This window comes from Manacus candei, unplaced genomic scaffold, assembly GCF_025592945.1.
Source record: "Manacus candei isolate 608988 ecotype Guabito, Panama unplaced genomic scaffold, ASM2559294v1 h1tg000017l, whole genome shotgun sequence".
Lineage (NCBI taxonomy): Eukaryota > Metazoa > Chordata > Aves > Passeriformes > Pipridae > Manacus > Manacus candei.
Window position 1 is genome coordinate 5157807 of NW_026138065.1, and position 17567 is coordinate 5175373.

Consider the following 17567-nt stretch of genomic DNA (forward strand, 5'->3'; position numbering starts at 1 on the left):
TGTATGTGATACAATGAAGGTAGCAAAAATACTTCTAACCTACATTTCCTGACCTTTGATTTTCAAATGGAAAGAGGCTGACTCAGTCTATGCAGAATGACTTTTTAAACACTGTATTTTTTTGTCATCAGAAAAGTTCTGTCTTCCAAGATAGATCCCTCCTGAGGAAATTTAGCACCTAATCCTATTATTTGGCAAATTTCATCATACCCAACCAATATACCTTAATCTGGACCTGATAAAATTATTTTCTAAATTAAAAAGATTGTGAAAATCTCATTGCTCAAATTCACTTTTCATCAGAAGTATCATTTAATTTAGTTATGGCTGTATTATGTTACTGCTTTGTAACCTTCTCTTACGAAGCACTTTGTTCATGAAACACAGTACCAAAGAAATACTCACCTATTGAATCAAGTAAATATAAGGCTCTGGAATAACAGTTTAAACTGAGGTTGAAGTGGTAATCTGATATGTGAAGGGTTTATTCATTGTTAGCACCATAGGATCATCAGTCTACCTAAAATTTTAGTTTTCACAAAATGTTTGAGTGCAAAGTTATACTCCTAGTACCTATTGAATTTAAGTCTGTATCACAGTCTGTGCTCTGCTTCAGTTAGTGGGTCTGCTGCCACCCGTATAAAATGTGGAAGGTTCATTTGTGTTACTAATCGATATGTACAATTGATAATATTGATCATTGTAGATGAACATTAAAGCTGTAAAACATTCCTAGTACTGGGAGGGAGGGTGTCAAAATTCTCATGAACAAGACAGACCGACCTGTTGAAACAATTTTTCTGTTCTTCCCCTTGGATGCTTTTTGTTGGGCTTTTGTTGGGAGAAAAAAAAAATGGTACTTCAAAGGTACAGGGATTTTTTTGGTTGTTATTGAAGCTGTTAATTTTCATATGTTGGAGCAATAAAAAACTTTTCTGTTAAATATGAATTTATAGGAGGCAAGGGAGTAGAGATGAAGGAGATGACTTAGGATTCAAAACATTGCAAATGTTTGGCAGGTTTTTTTTAGAGGAAAGGAAACATCTCTTGAGACCTTTGTTTTTTAAGGAACAATATTACAAAATACGTAGTTACACAATATAAATTGGCAAATGAAAGAGGAGATTAATGGTTCTGGCAGCTAACTGAAGCTGGCATATTATCTCAACTTTCTTTTTAATATAAGAAAGTTTCTTTTCTTCCTTAATAAAAAGGGGCAAAAATTAAAGAACAACAAGAAATTTCTTACCAGCATTTAAGTACTAGACATCTTGAATGAACCTATATTTACTTTTATGTTTTCTTACTTGTAATTATGCAGCACAAGGGACCGCACTGAGGAGAGAAGCAATGATAATTTTTAAAAAACAAAAAAAAAAAAAAGAAGGTGAAGAAAGTGATGTGAGGTTATAGTGCAGAGAAGGACCCTCAACAAAATGCAGTCTTCTCAGGATACTATGTCCATAAAGTTTCTTGCAATCTTGTGCTATCTCAATAACCAGGATACTGATTCTGTTTCATTTTACATAGCTTTGTGTTACTTTGTTAAACTGCTTGATATTCTGTTTTAAGACTGACTCTCATTAGTGCTTTCAGATGTTGAGGACGCAAAGAGAACACATACAAAGTCTTGGCCACTTTATAAAAGAAAACAAGAATTAATATGATGATTCAAATGATTAGCTTTTCCACGAAGCAAGTACTGTTACCTATATATTGTACTCATCTTCCCTATGCAGGCAACAATTCAGAATCAACACTGAACAGGCTTATATTCCCACCAACTCGTTTTGGCTTTAAATACAACTCATGTCAGATTTATAGTAGTAGGAGGCACATACAGTCTTTTCTTTCCCTTTTACCTTCTTTCTTTTGGTACACTATGCTTAGTTCCAAATTTTATTTGTGGGTTTAATCAAACTAAAATGCACCTTAGCAGCTCCAACCTGACTTAGAACTGCTTCTGAAACACAACTGCTTCACAGAACTAACACAGTACCACCACTAACAGTACCTGTTCTTAATCTCAAACGTACATAAATAATAATGCTTAGCAAATTGTAAAGGCAAACCTAAATAGCCAAGAATATCCAGGTTTGAACTGCAACCAAAATATGTAGTCTGTTAAACAGTGTAGAGTTGTAGAAACACTTTTTTCTGCTTTCAAGTCCACATTGAAACAACCCTTTACCTTTGCATGTGATTTAGTTTGCTGTATGGGGAAACTGGATGCGTGTTGGTGCGTATGTCCACCATTTCTCAGAAAAGTCAACCAGGGCATGTCTGTACCTATGGTTACTTTGCTATTTTTTTGGCCACAGAAACCTGACCAAATAATGCTGTGATAAGCCTACTCTGTCTGTTGCTTAGTATTGTTGATTTGTCTCCTTATTACTTTCTTTTTCTTTTTTTTTTTTTTCCAGCAAAGGAAGTATTTTTGTTGTTTCCAACTGCTCTATATCCTCTCCCTCTACTTTGTGTGATCTACTGCGTACATTTGCATACATACACGCATGTGTACGAACATCTGTTATACATATTTATAAACTGGCCAATGCATCACAGGCAGAAGACTTGAATCTGAATCACTGTCTGCAACTTTTTGCTAACTGGTTTCAGAATGGAATGGAAAAAAATGCTGAATAATCTATAGCTGCTCTTAAAATATTCCTAATGGATCAGATCTATTAGCTAGAAATGCTGTCAATGACCCATTTGCAATGTGAATAATTCTTTTCTTTCTCATGTGATTAAATTTGGTTTGGCTGTTATTACATCCATTCCTTTCTTCCCTCCAAACAGAAAAATCACTTTCATAGTCTCATAGTTGTACACAAGGGAGCACAAGGAAAAGTCCAGTGATTCATTCATCAAATTTCCACATTTGAGTAAGAGTAAGCAGTGAGTTCAGACATCTCAGTCTGCAATAATTTTTCTGAATTACACGAACACTTGAACCAAGGAAATTAGAAGACAAAAAAGGGAGAAAAGGAACTAACTACCTTAATCTTATTTCCTTACTTACTTGTCAGGGATGAGCAACTCTTACATTGTTTTGAGAGAGCTGATGCTATTTAGTTCTCCTTCAGGGTCGATATGAGGGATATGAAACCCAGTCTGAAAGCTGTTTAAAGAATTCTGGCTTTTGCCATGTCAGGATAAGACAGTGGTGTGATCATCACTGGCTTATTTTTAATCATACTTGAAAAGTCAGGCTGTTTGAAGCAAAGGCAGTGACCTCCTTTACCTCTTTTAATCCAGGAAAATAACTTGCATGCCCTTCCTTCTCTCTTCCATGACTGCAAGATCTTTTCTAATGCACGTTCTTTACCTTTAAGACACTCAGGAATCATATGGAAAACTAGGAACATTTTCACTTAACAAATGGGCACTAAACAAGCTTTGCAATACTTGTTTCATAATAAATGATTCATTTTGCAGATAGATTAAATGAAAGTTAGAGAGGTCAGATGAGTTTCTCAAGGTTGTATGATGCAGAAATTAATTTGGGTATAGAAACAAAAGACTTTTGAACTCTAGTCCCTTATTTGATAAAAAAATGCTATTCCTAGTCAGGACTATCAACAATGGTATTTGCAGATGTTTTGTTTCAAAATGTGCTGAAGAATCAATAGGAACATTTGATTGGGCTGCCTGAGAGAAAAGCATCAGAGAAAAGATATTTACTGCCTGGCTGAAGTTTGAAAGGATGATGTCTAGTCTTGGGGCTATGGCAATGTCATCCAAATTTCTCTTGGTATTTAAAATGTATGTCCCCTCCCAAAATCAGCTTTGAGATATGTCTAGTTTGACATATGCAAACATTTCCATTTCAGATATTTAAAGACCATGGTAACAGAGAGGATTTACTGCTGTCCATGTTTTATTATTTGATGCATTTGGATTCACTTTGTTTGCTTTGTCTTTCATGTGTGAATTTCGCCACTTTGTCTTGTAGTACAAAACTGACAGCATCAAATGTATAGCAAGCAGGTTTCCGTATGTCATCTAAACACACTCTAAAAAACCTGCTGAATAAGGGTAGACCTCTCCGGTTGGAAGAAATATAGTAACTGTCTTGACTGTTTGATCTCTATGTATAGCAAAAAAAAAAATATTTGATTCATGGAGATTTGTGCCCTGAAGTATTACTGTGTTGCAGCTGATGTCTTGTGCATTGTTACTGGGCATTAGAAAGGTGTGACGTGTTAACAATGACAACCTGCTATGCTGCTGCTGCTTCACATTTCACAGATGGCTTATTTCCCTTACCTCCCAGAGTAACTGTCAGGGAGGCAAACAACCTGTATGAGCATTTCTCTTCTTTCAATAAACCTAGTAATTACCTTACAGCTATTAGACACAGCTGTATGCATGTGTAAGGTTATACCGGCTATACAAGTGTTCTTCAGGGAGATTTTCAGTCACCAGAGGAAAAAAACATTGGCTATCTCCTTCTCCTCAAAGAGGATAGTTGTAATAATTGAAGAGTTAGTGCTGTTTATCTTTTTTTTTTTTTTTTAATTGAGCATTCTTCTATGCAGTATGAATTTTATTTTGATTGGCTTCCTGTTTCTTGGGATGTTTTCCTGTGATGGAATTCTGGCTTGACGGTCATTCACCATCAAATTCCTTTCTCATTATTCTCATTTGCAAAATGTTTTGAAGACACATTTCTCAAAACAAGGCTTCTTATTTGAATGTCTTGTCTTTCTCTGTTCTGTAAGCCATTAGGGGCCTTTATTCATAGAACTTAAATAATAAGCCAGTGACTGAGCTGATGCCTCCAGATTTGTCTCTTGTTCTTTATTCCTCATGTTCCTTCAAAAATATTGTCAGTTCATTCTGAGTAGTCAAATGAGACCTTGATATGACTCCCCCACTAACCAGCTTCAGAACTGTAAATCCAGGGGAAGAGACTGGGAGCAAAACCAGAAGATCTCCCTGATATATTTGAAGTCTTGCAAAAAGTTGAAAATATGTGACAGTAGGCAAAAAGTTTAAAATCTAGTGCAGCTGACTGATGAATGTCAGGGATATTCTTTTTTGAGGAATTATGTGAGATCACAGGATAGATGATAAATATTTTCCTCAGTATAAAACTGGGGGGAAATGTAAATAGGTAAGCAAAATGGAATATTTAAATCAGTAGTATTATTCATCTATAAATCATTTTTGAAAAACAATAAATTCAACCACAAAAAAGGTATTCTATGTATTAACCAAGCACTGACTTACAGAACAGAGTGCCATGGTAGGCTAACTGAGAGAGCTGAAAAAATGGCATGCTCAGGTAAGGTGACATTTGAGTATAAATACCATGGTTTTAAAAATTAAAATGTTTTCTGCATTTTTCTGTGCTACAACTCTGTTGCTCAACAGCTTCAATTTGCTTCAGCAGATGAAAACACGAAATAGAAATAAAGAGGAAAAACATATAGAATTTGATTGGTAAACTAATGTTAATTTTTTAAGCTCTAGGCTTCTTTTATTGAGAAATAGGATAATGTATGTAGATATTTATTTTTCACATTGGAGAAAACAACTGGAATATTGGGTTTTGAGAACCAGGACAGTTTCATGAAGACTGTGAGATTGATTCTTCTGAATGGCTGAATCTTTGTATATTATTGTCACCATCATAGTCCATGAGTGAAGATACAACTTCTGTGACTAAAATGACATTTCCATCTATTTAACTGGAATTGCATTTTTTCCCCACAATTACAGTGATTAAAACTGTGATGTATGTTTCATAGAAAATTACTACTGGAGTCAATGGGTAGTAATAGATCAGTGAACAAAGCACTTACAATTATATTTCAAGATACAGTTTTCCACTGAATTTTTCATAAAATTAAAAATTTTCCAGGGGCTGCTACATTGAGCTTCAGATGGGGAAAAACGTTCTTAAAATGTCCAGTATTTGCAAAAGATTAAGTGAAAAAATAAAATGTAATAATACTTAATCAAACAAATATTTTTTACATAATTATTCTTTACCTTCCTGTAACATTCCTGAAATAAAATAGAAGCATTTCAAACACAGAAATATGTTAAGTTTAGTTGCAGTCACAGTCCTCACTCTGTGTTGGAAATATGACCTTTGCGTTTCAGCAGTGTTCGTACTTGGGTAGTTTTTGTGTTTACTATATTAGTTTTACATTTGCTGTGCTGAGAAGAGATTGTCAGATTGTTCTGGTAGAGTCACGATGGGCACCTGTTTTCTGGCACAGCTGCTCCTGGCCCAGTTTTCTCTTGTGTCATTTCTTGTTTAGTACACAGCAGGTTTGAGTTTTAATATTTCTGTGTAGGCTCCAACCTAAGCTATTGTGTTGTAGTATAGATCTAGCAGAAACCAAAGAAGCTTATTTACAGTCCTTTATAGGCTTTCACTCTGTATTTTGGTAACAGCTTTAAACACAACAGAAAAGCAGCATATGGGCAGGTGTGGATATCTGGATTTGCAAGGCTGTTGACAGTGAATTCACTACAGCTTTTGAAATGGAAAATACTTTGATCAAAACATGAACTTATGATGAATGCCAGATCCCAACTTCACTGAAGAATCATCTTCGTATACCTGCCTGTATATGAAGAGCTCAGAACTGTTATGATTTTGAATTCTTTCATTTTAGATCTACTACCAAGAATAATTAAATACTATGTCAATGTTAAGTAAGAAAAAAAAAATTGCATCAGTGAGGACTGTAACATTTGCTGGTTTTGCTTTCTTTGACAGCTTTTTGGAAACTACAGCCTATTTCTGTATGAAACCAAAAATGGGAGAGAAAGAGGTGTCCCCACACTCTTTCTTCAGTATTTGGCATGAATTCAGTTCTGACTTCAAAGACCTCTGGAAGAAAGAAAACAAACTTATTCTTCAAGAAAGGTACATTTATTTGTTTGTTCAAAGGCTTTTCTCAAAGTATGCTATTAGGAGCAATTGCACAGAAACCAGTCAGCTTCACTTCACTGGCACAGAACCTATTGAATGCCTTTTGGAGTTTTCTCAGATTTTGGGGTTTTTTTAACAGTTCATGACACCGACCCCCACCACGCCCAAACCTCCATACACCATAATTTTTGAATGGGATTTTAATACCAGTTTGTGCTAGAGTTTTTGAGTCCCTTACTTGAACAAGGTTTTTTGGCAGAGCATGCAACTACTATGCTACTATGAGACCAAAGAATGGGAAACTTGTTTCAGGTCTGAAAGTTGATTAAATATTTTCCATTAGCATATTTAGTCAAAGAAAGTCAAGGCATCAAGACATGGCATATTGTAAATATTTGTCAAATGATGTTGGGAAAAGGAAGGCAGAAGGAATAATTGACCCTGCATTAAAAAAAAGGACTCTAAACCATACAGCAAATCACAGGCCATGGACATGTGGTATATATGGCATAAAGAAATAAGACAGCAGTTTTGAAAAATCAACCATGCTGTCTGGTCCATGTTTAAGAGGAGTTACGAAGTTTGCTTTCATCTGCGTGCAGACAGTCTATAGTGGTCACCCTTTGTTTAAAAAATTATGCCAAGAATTAATCAGTTGTTTAAAAAGTAATAAATGCCATATAAGGACAAATTAAACAAATACAAACATGAAAATTCTAAGCACTGTTGTATAAACCTACAACTGTTAGCAACTTGACTGATCTTGGTATACAGATAGTGAAGTTACTTCTGAGCCTAAATATTAACACAATTGAAGCTTTACATTCATTAAATGATTGATATCAGTCCATTATTAGATAAATTGACAAGTACAGGCCTCTTTTTCAAGCATACTCATCCTATGTAATTGTCACAGACATAAGATTACTGGTTTAGGAAGTTACTGAAAACTTTCCTTAGGCACCAACACAATCGATGTGTATACTATATATATTTGCTGTAAGTGGATACATTTTGGAACAAGCAGTCTCACAGATAAGAAAACTGGATACTGGTACTATTGCAAGAACATAGTGAGAACGTTAACTCAGTACAGTAGCTCTCTAGGGACCTGTTTCATTTTACTGACTGTCTGGCTTAATTTTATGTAATTAAGTATATCTTTTTGAAACTGAGTTGACACTTAAATACTATTTTTAGTTTCCTATGCAGGGATTTTGCTGCCTACTTAATACAGGTTAATTTAATTTTGTGTATTTTATAGGACAGGATTTAAGAAAAATGTGCTTTTATTTCAAAATACTAATCTATTTTTCTAAAAAGATTAAAAAAAAAAAGGAAAAAACCCACCAACAAAAAAATTGCCCAGAGAATTCTCACTACAAAATATTTTTCTTTTAAGACATTAACTAAATAAGCACAAAACCTCTTCCTTCTATTTTTCTTAAACACCTAAAGCTTAAGAGAATGATATGTGATTCTATAAGAGAATGGGCTGTAATACAATCATGTAACACTCTCTCAGTTCAATGTATGTGTATACTAAGAGGATGTATTGAAGCAGCAGAAAAAACGTTGCCTGCCAGCTTGTCCCTTCTAGGACAAGGGTGTTTTTTAGCCTGAAAGGAACTGAACGTGTATAACCTACAAAATAAAATGGCTGCAGGTGCAGGATGTGACAGGGAAGCGAAAGCGCAATGAGGAAGACCTACAGTGGGAAAAGAAACTGGGAGATCCCTAGCAAGAACAGCAGGGAGATCCAAACCCAGACTTGGAAATGATGGGTTGAAAGAGGCTCTCCCGGGAGTTCAGACAGGGCTGTGTAACGTCAGTCCAGGAAGTCAATAAGACTGAAAATGATACCTCTTGAAAATCACAGGTTGATTTTTGTTTTGAATTTTAATTTTTACATGTCTTATCAAGTTTAACTCTTCTGCTCTATTTGATCTGGTCAGGTGAGGAAGGATTTAGGCTTAGGAAACCTTTGATGTCTTGGTTGTGCTCATCTCTCAAAAATGTTTGGCACTGTGCTTTGTCGGGTCTGGCAAGACAAGCTCTCTTCATTACATTTTAGGAATTAAAATATTTTTGTCAAATTGCCAGCAAGAGTAACAATTTTCCAAGTAAGACATTTTCCCAAAAATGAAGAATCTTTTTTGGTTAAACAACTGTCTTATCAAAGCCTTTGCACAGAAAATTCTTTGCCTCCAATCATAGTTCAACAGGATATGTGAAGTTGTCTTTCAGGCTTTTTTTTTTTTTGTTTTACATTTCTGCCTCTCTTAGTAAAAAACAAGATGCTGTGATATGAAGGTGTCTTGATATTGAGAGGTCAAAAGAGAAAAATCTCGATGGAAAAATACATGTTGCCCAAAGGTGTAAGAATGTACAACATGATAGGTTTCAAAATCTCGGTCTAGATCAACAGATCTGTAGGTGACAAAAATCTGAAATCCGTCTATTGCCACTGAAATACAATTATTTATTTCAAGAAAGTAGATGTTTCCCTTTTGCTGATGTTCTTAGGTGTTTTTCTACTGGAGAAGTTGAAGAGCAGGGTAGAACTTAAATGGTCAGAGAAACTTCCTGTAGTTATTCATTAGTGGCAAAATCAAGTGACAGAAATGGTGAGACTTTTTAAGGGACTGTGGTATGACATCTTTGGTGAACTAATAACCAGGTTTCTTCCTCATGAAACCAACTTTATTTGCAATAATTATTTATAAAATGTATAACTTTATTCACTTTTTTTATTTCAATCCCCTTTCTCAACCCCTGGTTGGTTTGGGGTTTTCTTTTGCCTCTTCTCCCTTCACTTCAGTGTTCAGTTTAACAAACTTTAATGCTGTGGGCAATGTTTCTAGAATATTTTACATCCCAGTTTCCATATGGACTGTTAATAGAGGCTGTTCCTTATTTAGTCTCTGCAAATATGCATCACACTGTTTTACAATAACTTACCCAAAAAGATTTTCGTAACGTATTTTCCTAAGGTGGTACTATTTTTTGTTACAAATAGATTAAATGTGTATGTTTTAAAGAAAGCAGTCAGCCAATTCTTATTTTAATCACTTTTCCCTTGGTATTTCAACTTGCATATTGGTTTGCCAGGCATTTATATGCAAAAGATAAATATTGAAGTGTGAGACTTTCTATTTTCTTACTGGAGGATGAGAAAAGAAATATGGTGCAAAGTTAAAAACAATTTTTATGAAGTTTTCTACGACTTTCACTCTTCCCTCACTTGAAGCAAAGCAGAACTGGAAAATACTAGCTGTAGAGAAAATTATGCATGATAAACTGTGAAATACAGTAGCAATAAAAAGAAAAATGCACCTGAAAATTACAATAGAAGTATAGGTCTACCAAAAGATTTTCTGAACAGTACTATTTCTCATGGTCACACTATACTTACGGTTAACTAGACCATTTCAATAGAAATTGATATCTGGGTTATTTATAAAGTTCTTGAAAATATTTTGTGGAAGTTGAAATTTGTAATGCTATGTCTACCATAAATATTTATCCCTTTAAGTGAAAATTTTCAAAGTAGTATTAATTCTTTCTGATTAAGTAAGTTTAAGGAAAAAAAAACCACAAAACAAACAAACCAAAACAAACCAAAACAAACAAAAACAAGAAAACAAAACAAAAGAAAACAAACAAAAAAAAACAACCAAAGGAAATCCACAATCAAACTTACTGGGATGTGTTTTGAATTTTTAAAGTTGTCATTATCATTGTCCTTTGATAATTTATTTAATGTCTCTGGCAGTCTATGGTTTGCATTCATACTTAGCAAACTCTTGAAAGGTTTACTGTCAGTATAACCTGCATTTTATGCTTGATCAGCAAGAAAGACTAGAAGAGCTGACGTATTTTCCCTAGTATTTTTTCATTGTTGTTTCAAAAGACAGAGTATGATTTTGAACTTTGTAGTCTTCCTGTTCAGCATTTCATTATCTATACATGATTTTCAGATGCTGCGTGCCCATTGATGCACATTGTTTTCTGAATACACAGAGCCAGATAATACACAGCTGCAGTAACAGCTGTGCAAAAGTCTCACCTTCATGGGAAAAATCTTAGGTGATCACATCACTAATCTACAAATACCTCTTTTTTTTCTTTCTGTAGTGAGAGCAAGTGTCTTGTACAGAATGACTTATAAATATATTAACCCGTTTTTCATTAATATCTTTCTTTCAGTCCCACCTTGTTTTCTTTATATTTCTGAGTTAGATGTATTCAACCTTAACTGCACTATTCCAGTCTAGCACTTCTGTGAGAGCAAGAAATATTTTTATTTTTCTTTACATCCAGCAAAGGCCTGCAGAATCTGTTGCTCAGACTCTACCATTTTCCTAGGAACCAGGAAAAGGTACTCTGTCCTGGGAATGAAAAGAAAAAAGTGCTCATGAGGCAACACCTAACATAACCAAAGAAGGAAGTCTTGAAATGTTATGGTAAATAAAAAAAGTTAAGCTACTGCTGGTTATGGCAGCATATCAAATATGGGATATGTGAATTCTTCATAAAAATACAATTATTTGTCAGAAATCTCATATTGGTATGGACAGCAATGATTCATCTTTAGGACTACAGCTTCGTCTTTTCTTTATGGCCATGAAATACACCCTGGCTGTCAAAGGCTAGTATCAATATCTTTAGGTAGTAAATGCCAGTTCAGATCTTACTAGAAACAGGTCAGTAACATGGCAGAAACTCATATGCAGGGTGCAGTTTCACCTTCCCTTTCTTTGGGTACAAGGGAGGTGCTTGCTCTTGTTTGTCCACTCCAGTTCTGGATATGTTTCCATTTTGTCAAATTGTTTGCTGTTCCAGAGGGCCTGTGCAACTTTGCAAAGATTTACCTTATGTTACCTGTATTTCTACACAGGAGAGCGGAAGGGGGGAAGAGAGAGAGGGACAGCTATAGGTGCCCTGTAAATGTGTGTGTCAGGTATATATTGCTTGTAAGATCAGTCGGGTCCTTGCCTTTATGAGGAGGCATGTAGCTGAACAGAGACTGACTGTGTCAGGAATGCCAGCAGAGGAGAGTTCTTAAGCAGGATCAACGTGATGGTAAAATTCTGTAAGTCCCTGATATCTTGCATCACACTAATCTTGAGAATTTCTTCTGGCTGACTTTATTCAGCTCTTTAACTCCCACGATAAATCTTTGACACATTAAAAGTAATCTATAAACTCAAAAAAATGCACTCGTCTCTCAAATGCAGAAGTTGCCCATTCCCGTAAGAATAGCAGTTAAGCTGGCACCTGGTGTGTCACACTGTGTATATCTAGATGAAAGGGAGATTCCTGGCCAGTGTGTCTCCACAGCTCATTGATCTCCCTCTGCAGAAAGACTGGTATGTCTCCCTACAGACTCCTCGGCAGGATGATTTAAAACTTGCTGTTGAGCAATTTAAAGTCTGGCATTGGATATCTGTACATCGCACAGTGAGGAGCATATTGGTAAGTTGCCACTTCTGCTTGCAGAGGAGGGCATTAAATCCCATAGCACAAGCAATGTCCTCAGAGTAATTTAAGGGATATTTTGTTAGCGCTCATAATATGAACCAGTGAGTCAGACTTGAGACTGAGAAATCGAGGGACATGGGAATAGGCACTTGCAAAGAAATGCAGAAATGGAAGAAAAGAGAAGAAAAATGTATATGGAGTTGCAACATGAGAGGGAAATGATGAACATGTGGGGTATGTTTAGTGGGGTCACATTTTGCTTGGCATGTTCTTGTAATGCCAACTAAAAACTCCAAGCGTTATGTTAGTAAATTGTCATGGGTAGATACGTTTTCTGACTTGGGAACTTTAATCTCAATGTCTTTGTTGCATTCTAATCAACTCAGCTGAATGCTGGTGGGCTTGGATTTACAACTCATAATGATTTTAAAACTGAAGGCAGTTTATATGACATTAAATTGAATAATTAGAAGGATCTTCAGTTTTTGGGAGTATCCAATATTTTACCTTGAAATAAAATAGCTTTCTGATGAGAAAAGTGTTGTGGCCTTTGGAAAATCTACTTTTAAATGCTCAAACACACCAAAGATTTAGCAGCTAGGAACAATCCTGAGAGGCAGTGACTCACAAAGAGACAGTTTGCTGTCTAGCTGAAAGAAGTTGCTCAGCATTTCAGTATGGGTATTTCCTGTGCGTTTTTGGCAATTAGTCTTTTTTTTTCTTTCTGTTTTTTTTCAATGAAAACACTGTTGTATTTTGGTTAGAGGAGGTGAACAGAACTTTCATTTTTTAACATTGCTTTTGAGGGAAAACACTGTGAAAATTAAAATCACTTGGAGATAAGTTTCTCAATCTGGATCTTTGGTCGAAAATCCTTTTGAATACCTTAGTCTAATGTTTTCAAGTAATTCCGCATTTTCTGAGGCAAGAACAAATATTTCCATTTGCCACTGTGAGATGACTGGTGCTTACAAATAGTAAACTTCAACAAAGCAAAGGCTCTAGTAAAAAACTAAGTCCAAATCTGCAATCCTTCCTAATTTTTGTGACTTGCGTGAGGCTAGATTCTAGAATGCCCCCACATAAACAGCAGAAGGGCTTTTCAGCAGTCTCTATTTGCCTGGTGACAGTGGTGTGCCATACTGGCACATTATGTTGCATCCTAGTATGTGTGTTGTGCATAACAGAAGGAAGATACCAATCATCATCTCATAATGATGTTTACAGCCTGTTTTCACAGCTGTAATGTCAGACTGGGTGTGATAGTAATAAGTATAGTAATATGGGGTACCATTATTCCTACAATGTAGTGATCTTTTCAATCTTTTTTAACCTTTTCTAGTTCACCAGTTCTTGGAAAAAAAATGACATTTGCGTATGATAAAAATCGGGCCAATATATTCAACAAATACTTGCATATTGGTGAAAATAATTAAAATTTTTAAGCTGAATTTTTGTCACGTACTAGATTTTCTATACTTCTAATAGTAGTATAGTATACTACTACTTTTCCAGGCAAAATTATTACTTTGGCATTTCATGTTCAATAAAGCATTGTAACGTTTTACAAATGAGCAGCATTTATCATTCAATTATTAGTCCCCAAAGGTTTGAGATTCTCTCAAATACTTAAAATCTACTCTAACGCAGACTGATCCTGAACTACTGAAGATGTTAGCTTCCTTGGTTACTGGTAGTTTACCAAACCAGTGCATGGCAACATCCATTAACTGTAAGTGCATGGCTGTGTGCGTGTTTTATGGTGTCAATATAGGGACTAGTTTAACATCAGGGTTATTTTCCATATTTGGGAAAAGCTGGCTGTGCCTGCAGTCATTTTTGAGTCATTACATAATGATGAATGGGCACTTTTTACCTCATGCAGCAAAGCTCAAAGCGTCTTATTTTCCCATCTCCCGCACAGAAGACCTCTTAATGTGGTATCTCTCCAGCTGACTTCTACTTTTTTAAATTTCTTTTCACTGATCTCTTCTATTCACTCAATTCTCATCTTTGCTTGTACTTCCAATCTTTTATTCAATGTAGTAGCCCCAGTATACCCAGTGTAGCAACTCATTTGTCCAGGGTATGTCTCCATAACCTCTTTAAGACAGTCTTCTTCTCCAGGAGGTCTGTTTACTGAGACTTTTCTCATTCTTTTTTACATATGGAATTTTTTCCTTCTTTTACCACATCTGCTGCTTAAAAATGTTTTACAGCTAACAGGGAGTTTCACATTTCTGTTCACTCATGAGTTTCCTTTCTTTTGCTTGCTGATTATTTTACCAGTTTTACCTTACCTCCAGTTTTGTTCGCCTCCCTTATCATTTCTTGTTGAATTTCCTAACCAAATAGCCCAAATGTAGCCAGCTCTGAGAGAAACCTGGCTTCAGTTCCAAGAAAAACAATGTAAGATAATGACTGTCTTTTCTTAGATTAACTTCAGTTTTCATCTTTAAGGTCTGTAGGAAAGTGATTTCCATCTTGCGTGAAGGTAGCCAGGTATAGTCTGAAATACTGGCCACTTTGACAATTTGATGACAGAAGTCATTAAATATATTTAGTGTATTTAAGTGGATATATGCATGTTTGCATTTTATTACAAACATAGCTATACTTAACAACTCAATTTTTTTACATCATTACATTTTCAAGGTGAAATTTTCTGTAATGTTAAAATGATAATTTTTAAATCATGTTTCAAACAGTATTCTTTTTTTTATTTATGTACATCTATGTATCTCTGCATAGACAAGAGTAGAACCCCTACATCACCAAGAGTATGATTTATGATTGCCAGACAGAACCAAGTGAAACTGAATACTTCAGAATTTAAACTCTTTCAGAATATTGTGAAGGGTGTGGTGGATTACAGTAAGACTCTGCAAATAGGAAAAGTCTAATTTTCATTTGGACTGGCCCCAAAGCCTTATTTTAGACCCATTTGACATGAAATGTATTCCCCAAAGTCTATTCAACACTGTTGACAGAGGAGGGGTCTTAATCAGAGTCCTGCTGCAGGATTTTTGCTGTGTTAAGTGCCCAGATGCCCAATCTATTTGTCCATGGTGCTCTTAGCAAAATTATGATTAATCACTGCATCTTTCTGACAGCCACTATCTTCTTTGTGGTCCTTGAAGTAATCATACAAGGAGCTGGCAGGATGTCACGATAGTCTAAAACATTATCTCTTTGTTGGTAGGCAGAGGTTAGTTTTCATCAGTCAGTTTGAGGGGACGAGGTACATTACAGTGTGCTTCTTATCTGTATAAAGTCTTTGCAGTCAGTTACTGAATCATATCTGCGTCATCATTTCGACCCTATTGGCGTGAAAGTAAAAGCTCCACATTTTTTACTCTACTTTTATGTTGGGAATTGTAATTTTCCATTCTGGGGTTTTGGGGTTTTTTTGTTTGTTTTTGTTTGCTTGTTTGTTTGTGTTTGTTTTCGGTTTGAGGGTTTTGTTTGTTTTTCTGAAGAAAAACTCCTTAGCAAAAAATATTTTCAATATTTCAGTCAAAGAGAAAAACAAAATACGAGCACATTGCCCTGGAAGAGTTTTTAAGGAAAGAGTTTTAAAATTTTCTGCTCCTGAAATCTGAAAGACATCTGGCACTTGATAATTTTGTTGAAGATTTTTTTTCATTTGTTTTTATATGTAAAGGTATTATTATTATTATAAACAAGTTCAAACAAATCTCCAACCCAGACAAAGCTACATAATATATTTTGGCAACACCATTTTTATTTATCTGATAATAAGCACTTAGTAGTATAATGAGTATTGACCTTGGGTTTGTTTTATGTTAAAAAAATACAGAAAAATGTCTTTTGGGTTTCATGAACTATACTGTCAACTGTAAAAAGTAATATCTGTCTGAGTTTATCGTGGAAGTTTTTGTGAGCAGCTCTGCTACCTAAGGTACATAACTTTCCAGTCTTCTCACTGTGATTACATTTGTCATGTCATAGTGCTCACTAGTGAAGTGTAAGGCAACCAAGCCTAGATGGAGCCAGGAGGAAATGAACCTGTCTGCCACAGATACTTCAGACTAAATTATCAATATTTAGTGGCAGGAAAGTGGCTACCCCTTCAATGGATTGAATGATGACAGAAAGTCTCTAAGCCTTGATATGTTGTGGCCAGATAAAAATACTCTGTCTTTTGGGTTTGTAAGGATGTCTGGTTTATTTTTCCTGTGTGCATGCCAAAATGTAACTTGCTTATTTATCTTACAGATTGTCTTTAAACTTAATCGTAGTTTTTATACGTTTGCCTCACAATAAATATGAGGTAGTAGGAGGTGAAAGTGCTGGAGAAGAGGTTTTATTATGATGGAAATAAGAAATAAGAATCTTTTGTTATGGGCAACGATTGTTAGACTCTCTGAATCTTATTAAGTAGCAGATTTTGGGACTGTAATTCTTAGTTTCTGTAAGTGACTGGCTGTTCATTTACTTGGAGATTTTTTTTTTTAACTGATCCATGAATCACTGTTGTATGTTCCCTATGTGCTTACTTATTGTTGAGCTGTTTAGAAGTATATTCTTTCTGAAATAATGCAAGCAATGCTTTAGCTAAATTTAATATTAAGAGAAATTCAAGTGATGAACATTCTTAACAAGTGTTTATAGAATCTGCCCTGGGCCTGAAGTTGGGTCCACTGCTGTAATAACTCTGCTCATCAGATTACTACAGTGAGAGTTAATCAAGTCTCTGGTTGTCTAGGATGGGAAGACTAGTTTTTTTAGGATTATGTTCTCGTTAAGACAAAATCAGGAAATTATTTGGGAAAATAAGTAAGAGGTAAAAATTGCTAAAGGTAATGCAGCTGATATTATCTTTTCTATCAAACTCATATGTTCACTTTTAAGACAGAATTGGCATAAGATGTGACAAGGGTTGATAGATAGTAAATGAACCGAAGTCAATTTGCTGAAAGAAAGTGAGCTTGCAAAGCAGTTGAAAAGTATGAAGTGAGATAGTTTGAGCATCGGTTTAGCAAAGAAGCTTAGCATACTGCAAGCTTGCAAATCATTCCCATCACACTTACCAAGTTAACTGTAGTACCTGGCTACTTCAAGAGCACACCATGTCCCTTGCCACCTCCGTCTTACTCTCCCACTCTCACATCATGCCTAGAAGCAGGATCTGTCCTGCTTCTGAGTATTTGGATACAATTGA

The 17567-nt window shown here is 35.4% G+C and overlaps 1 protein-coding gene across 4 annotated transcripts in view; it reads left to right on the forward strand.

Annotated features, from left to right (window-relative positions):
• FMN2 (formin 2) overlaps positions 1–17567 on the forward strand; it is a 177009-nt gene that overhangs the window by 153012 nt on the left and 6430 nt on the right. For all 4 annotated transcript variants that reach the window (XM_051783770.1, XM_051783772.1, XM_051783771.1 and 1 more), the window contains one exon: positions 6743–6892. In XM_051783770.1, the coding sequence (XP_051639730.1) occupies positions 6743–6892 (150 nt within the window). The remainder of the gene's footprint in view (positions 1–6742; positions 6893–17567) is intronic.